We start from the raw sequence: 17,392 nt of genomic DNA on the forward strand, positions 1-17,392 counted from the left end.
TCACATTTTATCTTATTTAAATTCATAATTCTGTGTAATATGTGAGATATGTGTCAAATTCAGAAAAAATCATGTATTTTGTGGGCTCGTCGCAATCCGCGCGAGCCCGCAAAACACGTTTTTCACGAACTGTAAGGGTTCGCGATATAAGGATGCTCTAGCTATGGGACACTTTTTATAAAGATCTCTATACGTCCGAAGGGGTCCAAAACATGCAACAGGTGCTCGATACAGTTCCATGCAAGGTCACTCCGGAGATGAACGACATGTTAAATGCACCATACACACAGGCAGAGGTCAAAACGGCACTGTTCCAAATGTTCCTGACAAAAGCACCTGGCCCGGATGGTTTTCCAGCACATTTCTTCCAGCGACGGGCGATGAAGTGACACAAGTGGTCCTTAAAATAGTGGAGGGGAAGGAGTCGGCTGAATGCATCAATGAGACTATACTGGTTCTGATTCCGAAGGTAAAGAATCCAACTATGCTGACCCAATTCCGCCTTATTAGTCTATGCAATGTTTTATATAAAATTTCTTCGAAGGTAATATCTAACCGTCTGAAGGTAGTGTTACCTGACATAATTTCAGAAGAGCAGTCCGCCTTTGTGCCAGGGAGATTAATAACGGATAATATCATCACGGCTATGAGTGTTTGCATTTCATGAAGAGGAATAAGGCGAAGAAACATCAATCATGTGCTCTAAAGCTAGACATGATGAAGGCCTATGACAGGGTTGAATGGTCCTACCTGCAAGCTATAATGCTCAAGCTAGGCTTTACGGACAGATGGGTACAAATAGTCATGAGTCTTGTCTCTTCGGTGAAATTTTCAGTAATGTTCAATGGCAAGAGACTGGAGGAATTCAACCCTACCAGAGGTATAAGACAAGGAGACCCGATCTCTCCATACTTGTTCTTGTTGGCAGCAGAGGGCCTTTCGTGCCTCCTAAAATCTAGAAGTGAGTCATCCAATTTGCAAGGTTTACAAGTGGCACCCTCGGCGCCTCCGGTGAACCATCTTTTATTTGCTGATGACAGCCTGCTGTTTTTCAAGGCAAATGGTATGGGGGCAACCCAGGTGAACCTCGTCTTGGACATCTATTGCCAAGCTACAAGTCAGAGGATAAATTACTCCAAATCATCTATTTTTTCCAGTAAGGGAGTCCCCGAGGGGACAAGACAGGAGATCAAAACGTTGCTACACGTTCCAAATGAGACTCCCAATGAAAAATACTTGGGTATGCCATCTGATATTGGTTCTTCAAAGAACGGGTCGTTCAAATATTTGAAGGATCGATTGTGGAGTAAAATTCAGGGTTGGATTGAAAATACCATGTCAGCGGCCGGTAAGGAGGTGTTGGTGAAAGCGGTTGCCCAGGCCGTTCCTGTATATTCTATGTCATGCTTTAAGCTTCCGAGGGGCCTTTGTGAACACCTCAACATGCTTATCAGGAAGTTTTGGTGGGGTTCCAAACAGGGACAGCGGAAACCACATTGGGTGTCTTGGAAAACAATGACGCAACCAAAGAGCATGGGGGGTCTCGGCTTTAAAGACTTTGAGCTTTTTAACATGGCTATGCTTGCTAGGCAAGCCTGGCGACTACTAGAAAACCCGGACTCACTTAGTGCCAGAATTCTGAAGAGCATCTACTACCCAGACTCAACAATACTTGAGGCGGTCTTGGGAAACCACCCGAGTCAAATTTGGAGGGCAATGATAGAAGGAAGAGATACTCTGAAACTGGGTTTGATTAAGAGGATTGGCAATGGAGGTGACACGAGGATCTGGGAAGATCAATGGCTGCCACGGGGAGAGATGATGCGCCCCTATGGATGTATATCACAGAATCCGCCCACCCTTGTTTCGGAGTTGATTGACTCAACGTCAGCCAAGTGGAACACACAAAAAGTGAATGAGTTCTTTATGCCTATGGATGCGAAGGTCATACTACAAATCCCTATATGCACAAGAAACATCCTTGATTTCTGGAGTTGGTTTTTCGACAAGAAAGGAAACTTTACAGTTCGTTCAGCATATAACATGCTTGTGCCAATCCGGCAGAGAAGGGAAGCCTGGCTCGAGGGGTCTGCTGGCCCGTCTAACTCGGCCAAAGAGGAGGAGTGGAAATTGCTGTGGAAGACGGCGGTCCCCGGAAAAGTCAGAATGTTCCTATGGCGTTTATCACAGCACTCAATACCCACAAATGATGTAAGAGCACACATGCACATGTCGGACTCCAGTGCATGCGGAATATGCGGGGTGCCAGATTCATGGAAGCATTCTCTAGTAGATTGCACCATGTCAAGGTGTATGTGGGCACTAGTTGATGAAGAACTCGGACAACAAATAGCAGCCACCTCTGAACCCAATGCGAAACAATGGTTATTCACACACATGCAGTCATTACCTCATCCGCTGTTCGTAAAACTTGCGGTCACGCTATGGGCAATCTGGGCGGCTAGGAGAAAGGCCATCCATGAGGGTATTTTCCAAAGCCCCCATGCTATACACTCTTTTGTGGTCCGATTTATTCAGGAGCTGGAGATGATTCGGGAAGGAGGAGGAAGAGAGGTTCGGGCCAACCCAGCAGCCCGCACTACTACAACAAGAAGGCCAAAAGCCTCACCACATGGCCACTGCAAGATACACGTCGATGCCGGGGTTCGACCGGGTCGAAGAGGAGTGGCAGTAGCAGTCTGCCGGGATAGCGACGGGAACTACTTGGGGAGCTCAGCCCTGTCAATCCACGGTCTTCACGACCCTGCTACTCTGGAGGTCATCGCATGTAGAGAGGCTCTCGCTCTTGCTTCGGACCTGAACGTCCATCAACTCGTCATTTCTTCTGATTCTAAACAAGCCATCGGCGACATCAACGGGGGAGCTATGGGAGACTACGGGGCCATTATCAAGGAGATAAAGCTTCAAGCTTCAACTTTTACTTGTTCTTTCATTTACGAAAGTCATGCTGTCAATTTTGAAGCACATAGTTTAACCAAATATGTACTTAATCTCGGTCAGGGGCGCCATGTTTGGTTTGGCCAACCCCATGATCCGAACCGTATCCCACTCCATGTGGCTTTTGATAAATAAAGTTTGGCTAAACTCTAAAAAAAAAGAAGAGGCTATGGGATACCGACGACGAGTTGATGTGCATTGAGCAAAGGAACGTACGTACCTACCAGACCTGATCCAGCTATTCACCCGGGAACATACTCACCCACCCTCACTCACGGGTCAAAACCACTCCACCGCACGCTCCGAAAGCTCCCCCTAAAGTCGTATGCGTAGACCCGGGGCCGGCGGCGAGGAAAAGATCTGGACGCGTCGCCGGCCGCGCACCGCAACGCCTCGCTGCATCCCTATCCCGCTTTGCCCTTTTCCACCCGCGTGCCCTGCCAGCGCCACGCGGCCGCGGCGCCAACAGATTCAGAGGAACCCGGTGCGAACCCGTCCCCCGCTTCCGCTTCCGCTCCCGCTCCCGCCGCGTGATTACCGCGCCGGATCCACCAATTCCTACAGCCCAGGACTAAATAACCCTCGCACCCCCCTCAATCCCCCGCAAATATCCTATAAACCCCCGGGAAAAATCTCGCCCCAAATCGAGTCCGCGAAACAGACAGATAACCCACACACACCCACGCGTCCCCCCCCTCTGTTTCTCTCTCCACACTGCCCTGCCCTACCTATTCGCCTCCCCTCCCCATCGCCTCTCTCCCCTCCCGGACCCCTTCTCTCTCCTCCGCCTCCGCCCCCGCCGGAGCCGGTGCGGCGGCCCGCCGTACCGCCTCATCCCCGACCCCCGCGGCCGGCGGATCGCCGGATCCGTGTCCGTGCCCGATCTCGAGGCGCGTCCTCGGCTCCCGCCGATCCAGTCGGGGTTTCGATCCGATCCGGGCGGCGCGATCCCGTCGGGCTCCGTTGGGCGATTCTGCGGCCGGGGGCTCGGATTCAGGGGGGGGGGGGGGGGGGGGTTCCTGGGTGATGAAGGTTTCGGCGTCCTTGTTGTTTGGATCCGTCTATCGCACGACTCCCTTGGTCGTGTCCGACTAGTACCCCTGCTTCCGTTGAGGACCAATATAGAGGCGGCGCTCGTGGGCTCTGGGTTCATCCGAAACAGGTCGTGCTCTGTTCGGTTTCGTGCGAAAAGCGTCGATTTTGGGGCGGTTCGGTTCGAATTTTGCCGAGCCTTTTTCGTGCTCTGAGGCGCCGATCTGTGCGGTTTAGCGTTCTTGAGATTTTGTTCTGAAGGCGGCTTGTCCTGGAGGGAGGATTACTTGGTTGCATTATCGTAGATTAGAGGCGCCACCGTTCTTGTGTGATAAATGGCGACCTCTAACAAGCCAATATCGTTGGCTGGGCCGTTGGACGCTGATGTCCAGAGGACGGTGGAATTGAACAAGGTTAGTAGCTACTCTTACGGAACTGGTTGTTTCCGAGAAGATGATTTTGTTGCTCAGACTGTTTTGTTTGTTACCATATAATTGCCAGTTCTTGGTTGAGGCCGGCCTATATGAAAGTGCCGACGAGTCTGCTAGGCGAGAGGAGGTGCTGGGGGAGCTTGACAAGGTGATTACTCTCTTGCAGCACCGTTTCTTGCCTGCTTTTTGTATGATAAAAAGAAGTGCAGTTTGATGTCAATATTTGACTATTTTGTTCTAATGCTTTACTGATTGAAACAATGCTTGCTAAATTGTTGATTGCTAAACAAGACCCTTGTTTGAATTTGCAGATTGTAAAAGATTGGGTGAAACAGTTAACTAGCCAGAGAGGATATACTGATCAAATGGTCGAAGAGGCAAACGCCGTGCTTTTCACCTTTGGGTCATACCGTCTAGGGGTAAGTGTATGCGTTGCTTTCACTGTTTTGCTCTACCATGCATATTACAGCTTAAAGTTTCTAATGCATCAGGCCAGTAAAAGCAGCACTGTTTTGCTGCTCTACCTTTGTTTTCGTTTGCTAATTAGTTGAATGATTGCTTGCTTGAGTAGGGTCGGGATTCGTTTTAAACTGGCATTTTGGGTTGGTTATATAGCATTTTTGTAATATATTGGTTTCTGATAAATTCCGACTGAACAGGCCATGGATCGAAACAAGTAAAGCTTGAAACTGATTTTATTTTGGTACAAAATGAACTAACATGTGCTGCATCTGTTTTGAACAAAAGAAACACAATACTATGGAAGTAGACACCGATTTGAACAAAGAATCTGAGATCCAGAAATCTTACCAATTTGGTTGATGTTGGCAACACGGGGTAGGTGATGCCAGACCACCAGGATATAGAGCTGGCGGCTAAGGTTTGGCATCGGGTGGCGAGTTAGAGATGGTGGGCTCTGAGCATTGGCGCTACTGCCGTGTGCTTTTCTAGATGGAGCACTGATGATGGTTTCTGCCCTGAAGAGCTGGTGGCCTGCTGTGTTTTAGTGATGGCTAGATTAGCAGCTTGTTTGGCCCCATGTTAATTAATTTTGATTTGTTTGGTTAAGTGCAGAAGTGACCAAATCCAGTTTGTTTGTTCGCAATTCGCTACTGAAATTCCAGGCGAGTACCAAATTAACTGGAAAGACCATTGTATTCGGTTCGGTGTTTGGTTTTCATTTTTATGCCCACCCCATAACCTAGTCAATTCGAGCTTAATGTTTTGTAACACTTGAATTTTCTTTCTCATTTTTAGCAGCATGCTCATTTATGATCAACACCATAGCACAAAATGAACTTATGGGGAGCTTGGACCATCGTTAAAATAGCCATCTGCGGCAGCGATAGTTCATAAAATCTGCGTTGTAGGGCGGTGGATGCAATGGTGATGGATGATTTGTTCCTTTGTGGAATCTAAATTCCTTGTTCTGCTTCTGACACTTCCATACTGCCTTCTTTTGTGTGCCATGACTGAAATTAACATTGATGGCTATTCTTGTTTGAATAGGTTTGGACAAACATCCCAATAGCTGTCAGTTTTCTCATGAATATTCAGCATGATTGTCGAGCGACATAGACTTGTTCAGATTCCTTCCATGTGGAATCAAATATGTCTTGCGCTAATATTTACCAATATTAATTTAGTTGCCTTAAATGGCAGGGTTCTGAACTTAGCCATGTTTTATGGCGTCCATAAGGTGGGGCTTGAATGTCGCTTATGTGGTAAGGTGCACTGGTAGCGCCATGGAACTTCTGCCGCCTCAGGCTTTTAGGCGATTAAGCTTCCATTTGGCGGTAAGGCGGGGGTTGACCGCCCTAACGCGCATTACTGCATTGGATACCTTGAACTTAGGCCTAACCAAATATTATAGAAGAGTTCTTTTAAAGAGACATAGGAATGCAGGAAAGCCAAGCACCCTTGCTATGGTTGCTAGGTACACGATCAGTTTAGTCCTCATTCTGGCTTGTGGGGAAGTACATGCCACTCTTTTTAGTGTGGTGGCTTGGTACTTTTGGTGTCCATAGTTCAAGCCTATTGCCAACAAAAGAAACACATGTTAATGGTCGCCCCTGTTGCTAATTTGTTCATTGCATTGCCTTATTTTTCTTATGAATCCTTATCATTTTTTCACAAATTCCTAACTGATTTGAGCTTCTGACATCTGCAACTTAGAGATAGTCATGTACTTGTTCAGTGGTTCTCCACATTTCGCTAGTTACAGCATATGTGATGTTATTGTATGTGCATGCATCTAATTTTGTGGTGTGATGTGTTTCTCTTAATTTAAGTTCTTTGTGCAGGTTGTTCATGTTTCATTGAAAATAATCAAATTTTCTTGTTTGTATTATATACTATTTAACCCTTTTTGCAACGTGCCGTTATCACACATGTTAATGTTTTTCCTTCTCATAAAATCATCCACTTGTGCATAATTTTATACTTATGTTTTGGTAGGTCCATGGACCTGGGGCTGACATCGATACTCTATGTGTTGGACCTTCATATGTGAATCGCGAGGTAATATTACTTCCTGTTGTAGGCCTCCAGTGTAGTTTTTGTGTTAGCTATAGCATTGGTGTTTTCTAACATAGTAGTTTTTTCACAGGAAGACTTCTTCATTGTACTGCATGACATATTAGCACAAAATGAGGAAGTGACTCAATTGCAACCTGTACCTGATGCACATGTACCTGTGATGAAATTTAAGTTCCATGGGATATCCATCGACCTTCTATATGCCAGTGTTTCTCTCTTAGTAGTACCATCTGTAAGTGTGTACTTCCTATAAAATATATTCGTGCATTTGTTTGTTTCTCAATTCATACCAAGTTTAAGTAGGGATGAATATGAACTAGTATGGTTCCTCCTAATATCTGCTTTCCTTATGATCCTGATGGGTTACTCTCACTTTTTTGTGATAATTTCATAGTAATCACATATACCCCGTTCTCAGCTTGGTGTGCCAGTACTGTAGGTGGGTAATGTAGGTTTGTTCTGCTATCCATGGTGTGATCTACCTCTATTTCTGTGTGCTGGTTTTGTAGTTTTTCCTAACATATGGGGAAGTTTTAGAGCAGTTATATTGAAGGTGTGTTTTTTGGTGAAAAATAGTTCTCTTGGGAAGCATATTAAGTTGCAACATTCGTATTATGTTGGATGTGAATGTAATTGATGTTGAACTTCTTGTGGTGAATAACACTTAAATCTTCCATCATCATTATCAACTAGTCTCCTGTTGGCTGACCTCACGGTAAAACCTAGTTGTCACCATTGGCAGAACTCCTTCCTAGAATGAACTGTTTACTCCTTATTCTTATGCATATTGCCAAATTGTATTTTGTAAAATTACTTCTTTTGCTACTTGGGACAGTTCTTCACTAACAGTCCCGCGGTGATAAGAGGACAATTCCATCAATGCAACACTTCCTCTGCTGTTGATTTTGTCAGCTGTTTAATTCCGTTCGCGCTCTTGTTCTTTGTACTGTGGAAGGAAACAATACTCTTAGAAGTCCACCTCCTGCTTCTTGCCTATATATTGATCTCGAATATTTCAAGAGATACATCTTTGTCTTAACATATTGCTGCAGGATTTGGATATCTCTCAGGAAGCAGTGCTTTATGACATTGATGAGGCAACTGTTCGTAGTCTTACTGGCTGCAGAGTGGCTGACCAAATTCTTAGGCTTGTTCCGAATATTGAGGTTGACTCGAGGAACTATAATCTACTCAACATTTTTTTTCCATCTTCGTTTTCTAGGATGGCAATGTTAACAATATACATACTTCTATATTGTAGAGCTTTCGAACAACACTAAGGTGTTTAAAGCACTGGGCAAGAAGAAGAGGTGTTTATTCTAATGTAAGTGTGGTTTTACTATAATGTTGGCAACTTCCTTTGAATTGCTAGGATTAATCTAATATCTGGCTTTCTAGGTTACTGGTTTTCTTGGAGGTGTGAATTGGGCTTTACTGGTTGCACGAGTCTGCCAGCTCTATCCTAATGCTGTGCCAAGCATGCTGGTCTCGAGATTCTTCAGGGTTTTTACCCAGTGGCGCTGGCCAACTCCAGTGATGCTTTGTGCCATTGAGGAGGAGGAACTTGGCTTTCCTGTGTGGGATCCACGCAAAAATCCTCGTGACAGAACACATCATATGCCCATTATCACCCCAGCATATCCATGCATGAACTCCAGCTATAATGTTTCGACGAGCACCCTGAGGGTTATGATAGAACAATTCCAGTTTGGCAATAAAATATGCCAGGTATTTTATAGCCTACAAAAATGTCTTACATCTTGGTATGGAGGTAGTATTCAACAACTGCTTATTTTTACTGTTTCCTTTACTCTTTAATGCAGGAAATTGAGATGAATAAGGCTAGTTGGTCTGCCCTTTTTGAGCCTTTCAATTTTTTTGAGGCGTATAAAAATTATTTGCAAGTTGACATCATCGCTGAGGATGATGAAGATCTCAGACTTTGGAAGGGATGGGTGGAGTCTCGATTGAGGCAACTGACGTTAAAGGTAATAGTATGTTGTATATGCTCATATTACTGTGCACAACTTGTCATAGGTTCACTTCCTTTTGGGGCTATACTGCATCAGTGGAGTTGTTACGGGAATTCCTGGTTGTGGAACTGGGATTGCATTGTTTTGATTCTTGGATCATGTAGAAGTCTGTCTGAACTGCAGAACAATTATAAAGGGGAGTGTCAGAGTGGAAATTAGTGATTTGAGTTGGGAACTTGTGGGGTGACAATTTGCATGCCTATTTCAAACAGCAAACATGGTGTTTTATTTTCAAATGTGTTCTTACTTTTTATGTATGATGCTTAACTGTTTAGCCTGCGGTTTTTGGTTGCACTTGCAGATTGAGCGGGACACCTATGGGAAATTGCAATGCCATCCATACCCATATGAGTATGCAGACCCTTCTAGACAGTGTGCACATTGTGCTTTCTTCATGGGCTTATCAAGGAAAGAAGGTGTGAAAATACAAGAAGGTCAGCAGTTTGATATTCGTGGAACAGTTGATGAGTTCAGGCATGAGATCAACATGTATATGTTCTGGAAGCCTGGGATGGAGTTGGCGGTTTCGCATGTCCGGAGGAAAGAGATTCCAGCTTATGTGTTTCCAGAAGGATACAAGAGACCTCGTCCTCAAAGGCATTTGAACCATCAGCACCACTCTGATAAGAATGACCCTGGAAATGGATCTCCAGACAGCCAGCTGAAGAGAAAGCATGATTCTACTGGGATTGATGATACTGAACCTTGCCGGTCTGTTAAGAGGGCTTCAATCAGTCCAGTTCACCCAAAAACTTCATCACCTCGGTCAGGCAATGTTAGTGATGAGCCCATAAGCAATAATCAACAAAAGGTCACTTCTAATGCAAGTGGTGGGAGTCAGGATTCACCTGGCAGTGGCAATCAAGATCAAACAAAGTGCTCAAGTTCATCACATGCATCTGAGAAAAGCTTGGATTCAGTCGCATCAGGCTCCAAGTGTGTGAAAATTGAAGCGGTTTGTTCTGGTGACGTGACTAGCAAGCATGTTGATTGTATTTCACCTGTCAAGGACAGCACTGCTCCAACCGTAGCAGTGAGTACAACTTTAAAGCGTGTTGCCGAGAAGGTTGTTTTGGAGCTTGTTGGAAGTGAAAGCATCGGCGGCAATAATGCAGAGTTACTGCAGATTGCAGAAACAGACATGGGAAATGTCCTTGTTGAAAATCTGCACTTCGGTGGGAATGGAGTTCCTCAGAGCGGCCTCCCTGAAGAGTTAGAGGTCTCACATTCTTTCCTTCCTGAAACGATTTCTGTTTGTTTCTAGATATGATCTGAACTGCTTTATTTGCTCATTTGGTCTATAAAGCTGAACAATGGGATTGAAGTGCTTTCTAAAGCTCATGCAGGTTTGAAGTCGGATGGATCCCAGAAGTCATCATTGAGGCATGATCTTGAACTCAATCCTTATACATTGAGTATCTACGTTGCTCCGTTTTCTTTATACTCTGCTGTTTGGTATTTGTTTGCTACTTTGCGCAGAGTTAGTTTGACATCAACAGCATGAGGTTCCAGAGCCGGGTGGAATGGAGGGTCTGGTGTCCCTTTGGTAAGTTGTTCAACTCACAAACTTTCCTTTTCGACACAGATCTGCAAACACTGGGGACTTGAAGGAAGATGGTGGTAAAATCATGTCTGGCAATGGCATGGCAAAAACAACAAACAAGCGAAGTTTCTTTCATGGAAGGTCATAAGATCTTTGCCAACTCTAGTCTAGATCTGTGGCAAGTTCATTTATGGAACTAGCTCGCTCCGCGGCTTAATTTGTCGATTCTGTCTGGAGTTGCGGTGTAGCTCACCCTAATGTATGGATTGAACTCCAGCAGGCTCCTTGGGTTGACTTGTTTACTTCCCAGGGATTCCGCTGTAGGTCTAGATTAGAGAGATGTGCTACTATCCTTCTGTGTTTCTCAAGACCCCTTTGTACCCTCCCAACCTTCGTAATATAAGATCTGCAAGACGGTTCCTTGTACTTTAGCATACCTTGCTTGTTTATCTTCAGTTTCATGTTCAGGCTGCCTCTGCATGTGAGTTTGGGTAACTACGTTACCTGTTAATATGACACCATGTAGTACTGTTACACATGCTGTTCTCGTCTAAAGCACTCCCTCAATTTTTGTGTACGAGGCCACTCCGTGTTTTTTTGACCATTTATTATACCAAAAAAATTTAGTCAGAAAAAGTTTTGTCATTGGATGTACATTACTAAGAGCTTTATGCTCGAATGATATATTTTTTATGCCACATAACTCATTTGTTGCTGAAAATTATAAGTCAAAGTTATGACATGAAAAACGAAGTGGTCTCGTATACAGAAATGATGAGTACAATTCAGATAAAAACATTTAATACTCCCTCCATTCATTATACAAGGCAACTATCCATCTTTAGCAAAGCCATCAAATAAACACCATGACAATTGTATGAAAACCTCTCATGTTTCGTGGTTAATTGAACATGTTGTATGTGTTTTGGGGCTAATTGAACATGTTACATGTGATCCCTCTTCCTCAAAAGCCCCATACCTACTCACTTACGAAGCCTTCTATCCCAAACAAGTTGGGGTAGGCTAGATATGAAACTTTTTCACGAGGATTTCCCAGGAGGTCACCCATCCTAGTATCACTTTCGCCCAAATGGGTTTCATACCCAAAAGACTGGCTAGTTTTTACGTTGGCTCGCCAAGTCTATCACAACCCTTAGATATGAAAGCCTTTCACGAGGACTTCCCAGGAGGTCACCCATCCTGGTACTACTCTCGCTCAAATGGGTTTCATACCTATAGGACTAGCTAGTTTTTATGTTGGCTCGTCAAGCCTATCACAACCCTCTTCCTTTACCCGGCCTTGGGATCGGCTATGCCTAGAAGACATAGGCCTCAAAAGCCCCATGCAACAAATAAATAGCACGACTTATTGTGTGAAAGCTCCCGTGTTCTAGCGTAATTAAACATGTTGCCGGTTTTTCTTTCTATATTCTGCATGCAACATTTGCATTAATAAGCATAGTTGAGGCAAAAAAAATCAGATAAATTCTTCTTGGGTTGAGATGGTGACCTTGTATAAATGTAAATTGTATTTTTGATAGCGGCTTCTATGGATAATGAAGGGAGTAGTAAAACTTACATGTTGATGCATCATCTTCGGTACCCCTGCCTGTTGGTGGGGCCATCCTAAATTGCGGAGGTAGACACCTATCACAATTGCATGAAACGTGATCATCATAGGCAGAGGAGTACAATGGTTGATATGAGTTGTTTTATTCAATGCAGGTTAATTAAAGGTGAAAAAAACTTGTTACCCAATAAATTATAACATGTTACATAAGAACAACAATGAAGCTTAGTGAGGGCCAAAGGGGGCCATGGCCCTCCAACCAAATATATTTCTTTATATAAACACATAATTCCCGCCTCCATGGTCGCCATTGTGTTGCTCTTCGTGTTTTGATAACCCTAGATTTTTGTGCAGGGTTGAAGTTAGTTCGTAATCTCCCAATCCCAAATTAGGGTTCCCTCGTGTTTTTTTGTTTTTCCTTGGGAAATTTGCTCCCGGCGAGTCCCGGCATGCCCCATATATATCACGACTTGCCAAAAATTGGCAGGATGGATTCCACTATAGGTCTAGATTAGAGAGAGATATGTGTTACTATCCTTCTGTATTTCCGAAGACCCCTTTGTTGTTGGGGAACGTTGCATGAAAAATAAAATTTTTCTACACACACGCAAGATCTATCCAAGGAGATGCATAGTTACGAGAGGGGGAGAGCATATTCATACCCTTGTAGTTTGCTAAGCGGAAGCGTTTATCAACGCGGTTGAAGTAGTCGTACACACGATCCATCCCGATCAAGTACCGAACAAACGGCACCTCCGCATTCAGCACACGTTCAGCTCGATGACGTCCTCGCCTTCTTGATCCAGCAAGAGGGGTGAAGTAGTATATGAGTTCCGGCAGCACGATGACGTGGTGACGACGGTGGTGAAGAACAATCTCCGCAGGGCTTCGCCAAGCACAACAGAAACTATGACGGAGGATAAACTAGAGGGGGCGGGGTAGCCGGCACACGGCTTGATGAATCTTGATGTGTTCCCGGTGCTAAACCCCTCTATTTATATGTTGAGCCCTAGGGTCGTTTCTTGGAGAAAGAGCCTCCTCAAAGTCGGTTTAGCCCGCAAGGCAAGAGTCCTTCTCGGACTCCAGGACCAGACGCCAGGGTCCCTGACCTCCGCAAAATTTCCTTTTGCACCTACCTAAAGCCCCATGGGCCTTACCCCTTAGCCTAACCATATCATACTATATATAAATCTTTACCTCCGGACCATTCCGGAGCTCCTCGTCATGTCCGTGATCTCACCCGAGACTCCGAACAACATTCGGTCACCAACATACATAACTCATATAATACTATATCATCAACGAACATTAAGCGTGCGGACCCTACGGGTTCGAGAATGATGTAGACATGACCGAGATGCTTCTCCGGTCAATAGCCAATAGCGGGACCTGGATGCCCATATTGGTTCCTACATATTCTACAAAGATCTTTATCGGTCGAACCTTTATGACAACATACGTAGTTCCTTTTGTCCGTCGGTATGTTACTTGCCCGAGATTCGATCGTCGGTATCTCCATACCAAGTTCAATCTCGTTATTGGCAAGTATCTTTACTCGTTCCATAATACATCATCCTGTAACTAACTCCTTAGTCACTTTGCTTGCAAACTTCTTGTGATGCTGTATTACCGAGAGGGCCCAGAGATACCTCTCCGTTACACGGAGTGACAAATCCCAGTCTTGATCCATGCCAACCCAACAACACCTTTAGTGATACCTGTAGAGCACCTTTATGATCACCCAGTTACGTTGGGACGTTGGATGGCACACAAGGTATTCCTCCGGAGTCCGGGAGTTGCATGATCTCATGGTCGAAGAAACATGCATTAGACATTAAGAAAGTAGTAGCAATAAACTGAACGATCATATGCTATGGTAACGGTTGGGTCTTGTCCATCACATCATTCTCCTAATGATGTGATCCCGTTATTAAATGACAACTCATGTCTATGGTCAGGAAACCTTAACCATCTTTTGATCAACGAGCTAGTCTAGTAGAGGCTTACTGGGGACTTAGTATTTGTTTATGTATTCACACATGTATTTAAGTTTCCAATCAATACAATTATAGCATGAATAATAAACCTTTATCATGATTAAGGAGATATAATAATAACCACTTTATTATTGCCTCTAGGGCATATTTCCAACAGTCTCCCACTTGCACTAGAGTCAATAATCTAGTTCACATCGCCATGCGATTAACACCCAATGAGTTCTAAGGTGTGATCATGTTTTCTTTGTGAGAGAGGTTTTAGTCAACGGGTTTGCAACATTCAGATTCGTGCGTATTTTGCAAATGTCTATGTCTACAATGCTCTGCATGGAGCTACTCTAGCTAATTGCTCCCACGTTCTATACGTATCCAGATTGAGACTCAGAGTCGTCCAGATTGGTGTTTAAAGCTTGCATCGACATAACCCTTTACGATGAACTCTTTATCACCTCCATAACCGAGAAACATTTCCTTAGTCCTCTTTAAGTATCTAAGGATAATTTCACCACTGTCCAGTGATCCACTCCTGGATCACTATTGTACCCTGATACGTCTCCACCATATCTATAATTTTTGATTGTTCCATGCTATTATATTATCTGTTTTTGATGTTTTATATGCATTAATATGCTATATTATTATTATTTTTGGGACTAACATATTAACCTAGAGCCGAGTGCCAGTTTCTGTTTTTTCCTTGTTTTTGAGTTTTACAGAAAACGAATATCAAACGGAGTCCAAACGGAATAAAATTTTCGCGATGATTTTTCTTGGACCAGAAGACACCAGTAGGACTTGGAGATGAAGTCAGAGGAGTCCCGAGGCGACGACAAGCCTTAGGGGCGTGCCCTAGGGGGGAGGGGGCGCCCCCTAGCTTGTGGGTCCCTCGGAGGTCCTCTAACCCTAATCTTTGGCCTATAAATTGAGAAATATTCCCAAACCACCAAAAGCGTCCACCAAAATACTTTTCCGCCGCCGTAACCTTCTGTACCAGTGAGATCCCATCTTGGGGCCTTTTCCGGCAATCTGCCGGAGGGGGATTCGATCATGGAGGGCTTCTACATCAACTCTATTGCCTTCCGATGAAGCGTGAGAAGCGTGAGTAGTTTACCACAGACCTACGGGTCCATAGCTAGTAGGTAGATGGCTTCTTCTCTCTCTTTGATCTTCAATACAATGTTCTCCTCCATGTTCTTGGAGATCTATCCGATGTAATATTATTTTGCGGTGTGTTTGTCGAGATCCGATGAATTGTGGATTTATGATCAGATTATCTATTAATATCATTTGAGTCTTTTTTGAACTCTTTTATGCATGATTAAATATCTTTGTATTTCTCTTTGAATTATCAGTTTGGTTTGGCCAACTAGATTGGTTCTTCTTGCAATGGGAGAGGTGCTTAGTTTTGGGTTCAATCTTGCAGTGTCCTCACTCAGTGACATAGTAGGGGTAGAGAGGCACGTGTTGTATTGTTGCCATCAAGGGTAAAAAGATGGGGTTTTCATCGTATTGCTTGAGCTTATCCCTCTACACCATGTCATCTTACTTAAGGCGTTACTCCGTTCTTATGAACTTAATACTCTAAACGCATGCTGGATAACTGTCAATGTGTGGAGTAATAGTAGTAGATGCATGCAGGAGTCGGTCTACTTGACACGGACGTGATGCCTATATTCATAATCATTGCCTTGGATATCATCTTAACTTTGCGCTTTTCTATCAATTGCTCGACAGTAATTTGTTCACCCACCATATGCTTTCTTTCAAGAGAGAAGCCTCTAGTGAAACCTATGGCCCCCGGGTCTATTTTCCATCATATATTTTCAGATCTATAAACCAAAAAAAATCCAAAAATACCTTGCTGCAATTTATTTGTTTCTTTACTTTATTTTATGTTTTAGTAATCTTTCATATCTATCTCTATCAGATCTCATCCTTGCAAGTGACCGTGAAGGGATTGACAACCCCTTTATCGTGTTGGGTGCAAGTGTTTGATTGTTTGTGCAGGTGCATAGATTGGAGACTTGTTCGTACCTCCTACTGGATTGATACCTTGGTTCTCAAACTGAGGGAAATACTTATCTCTAATTTGCTGCATCACCCTTTCCTCTTCAAGGAAAAACCAACACAAGCTCAAGAAGTAGCATACCCCCTTGCCAGACTCATGGCAAGGCACACATCAGGTCTGGTACACAGCATGGCATACATTATAGAACCTATGGCTGAGGCATAGGGAATGACTTTCATTCTCTCTCTATCTTCTGCCGTGGTCGGGCTTTGAGTCTGACTCAATTTCACACCTCGTAACACAAGCAAGAAGCCTTTCTTTGACTGATCCATTTTGAACTTCATCAAAATCTTATCAAGGTATGTGCTTTGTGAAAGTCCTATTAAGCGTCTTGATCTATCCCTATAGATCTTGATGCCCAATATATAAGAAACTTCACTAAGGTCTTTCATTGAATTTTTTTATTCAAATGTCCTTTTATGCTATCCAGAAATTCTATATCATTTCCAATCAGCAACATGTCATCCACATATAATATTAGAAAAGCTACAGAGCTCCCACTCACTTTCTTGTAAATACGGGTTCACCATAAGTTTGTATAAAACCAAATGCTTTGATCACCTCATCAAAGCGTTTATTCCAACTACGAGATGCTTGCAACAGTCCATAGATGGATCGCTGGAGCTTGCACACTTTGTTAGCACCTTTAGGATCGAAAAAACCTTCTAGTTGCATCATATACAACTCTTCTTTAAGAAACCGGTTATGGAATGCAGTTTTGACATCCATTTGCCAGATTTCATAATCATAAAACGCGGCAGTTGCTAATGTGATTCAGACAGACTTAAGCATCTCTACAGGTGAGAAAGTCTCATCGTAGTCAATCCCTTGAACTTGTCAAAAACCTATTGTAACATGTAGAGCTTTGTATACAGTGATATTACCGTCAGCGTCCGTTTTCCTCTTAAAGATCCATTTATTCTCAATGGCTTGCCGATCATCGGGCAAGTCCACCAAAGTCCATACTTTGTTCTCATACATGGATCCTATCTCAGATTTCATGGCCTCAAGCCATTTATCGGAATCTGGGCTTGTCATAGCTTCTTCATAGTTCGTAGGTTCGCCGTTGTCCAACAACATGACTTCCAGGACAGGATTACCATACCACTCTGGTGCGGAATGTGTTCTGGTCGACCTACGAGGTCTAGTAGTAACTTGATCTGAAGTTTGATGGTCATCATTATTTGCTTCCTCTCTGGTTGGATTAAGTATCACAGGAACG

At 43.8% G+C, this 17,392-nt stretch overlaps 1 protein-coding gene across 8 annotated transcripts; it reads left to right on the forward strand.

The window, feature by feature from the left end:
* The first annotated feature begins 3,609 nt into the window (after positions 1-3,609).
* Positions 3,610-10,969, forward strand: LOC123163888 (nuclear poly(A) polymerase 4). 8 transcript variants are annotated; one of them, XM_044581292.1, is made up of 12 exons: positions 3,610-4,403; positions 4,492-4,569; positions 4,733-4,840; positions 6,879-6,941; positions 7,030-7,191; positions 8,012-8,125; positions 8,221-8,283; positions 8,358-8,687; positions 8,783-8,947; positions 9,294-10,211; positions 10,299-10,375; positions 10,472-10,969. In XM_044581292.1, exons 1-12 carry the CDS (start codon positions 4,326-4,328, stop codon positions 10,494-10,496), a joined length of 2,181 nt encoding a protein of 726 aa, XP_044437227.1. In that variant the 5' UTR covers positions 3,610-4,325; the 3' UTR covers positions 10,497-10,969. The 8 variants fall into 8 exon arrangements, with proteins under 8 accessions (XP_044437227.1, XP_044437226.1, XP_044437231.1 ...); XM_044581291.1 differs by having other exon boundaries at positions 10,578-10,969; XM_044581296.1 differs by having other exon boundaries at positions 10,330-10,375; positions 10,578-10,969.
* The last annotated feature ends 6,423 nt before the right edge of the window (positions 10,970-17,392 follow it).

The sequence above is a fragment of the Triticum aestivum genome, chromosome 7D, assembly GCF_018294505.1.
Source record: "Triticum aestivum cultivar Chinese Spring chromosome 7D, IWGSC CS RefSeq v2.1, whole genome shotgun sequence".
Taxonomy (NCBI): domain Eukaryota; kingdom Viridiplantae; phylum Streptophyta; class Magnoliopsida; order Poales; family Poaceae; genus Triticum; species Triticum aestivum.

Bases quoted from the DNA above. Each gene is read 5' to 3' on its own strand.
- LOC123163888 (XM_044581290.1), top strand. From the start codon at position 4,326: ATGGCGACCTCTAACAAGCCAATATCGTTGGCTGGGCCGTTGGACGCT. The intron at 4,570-4,732 runs GTGATTACTCTC...TTGAATTTGCAG, and splicing joins TGCTGGGGGAGCTTGACAAG to ATTGTAAAAGATTGGGTGAA. The intron at 6,942-7,029 runs GTAATATTACTT...GTTTTTTCACAG, and splicing joins CTTCATATGTGAATCGCGAG to GAAGACTTCTTCATTGTACT.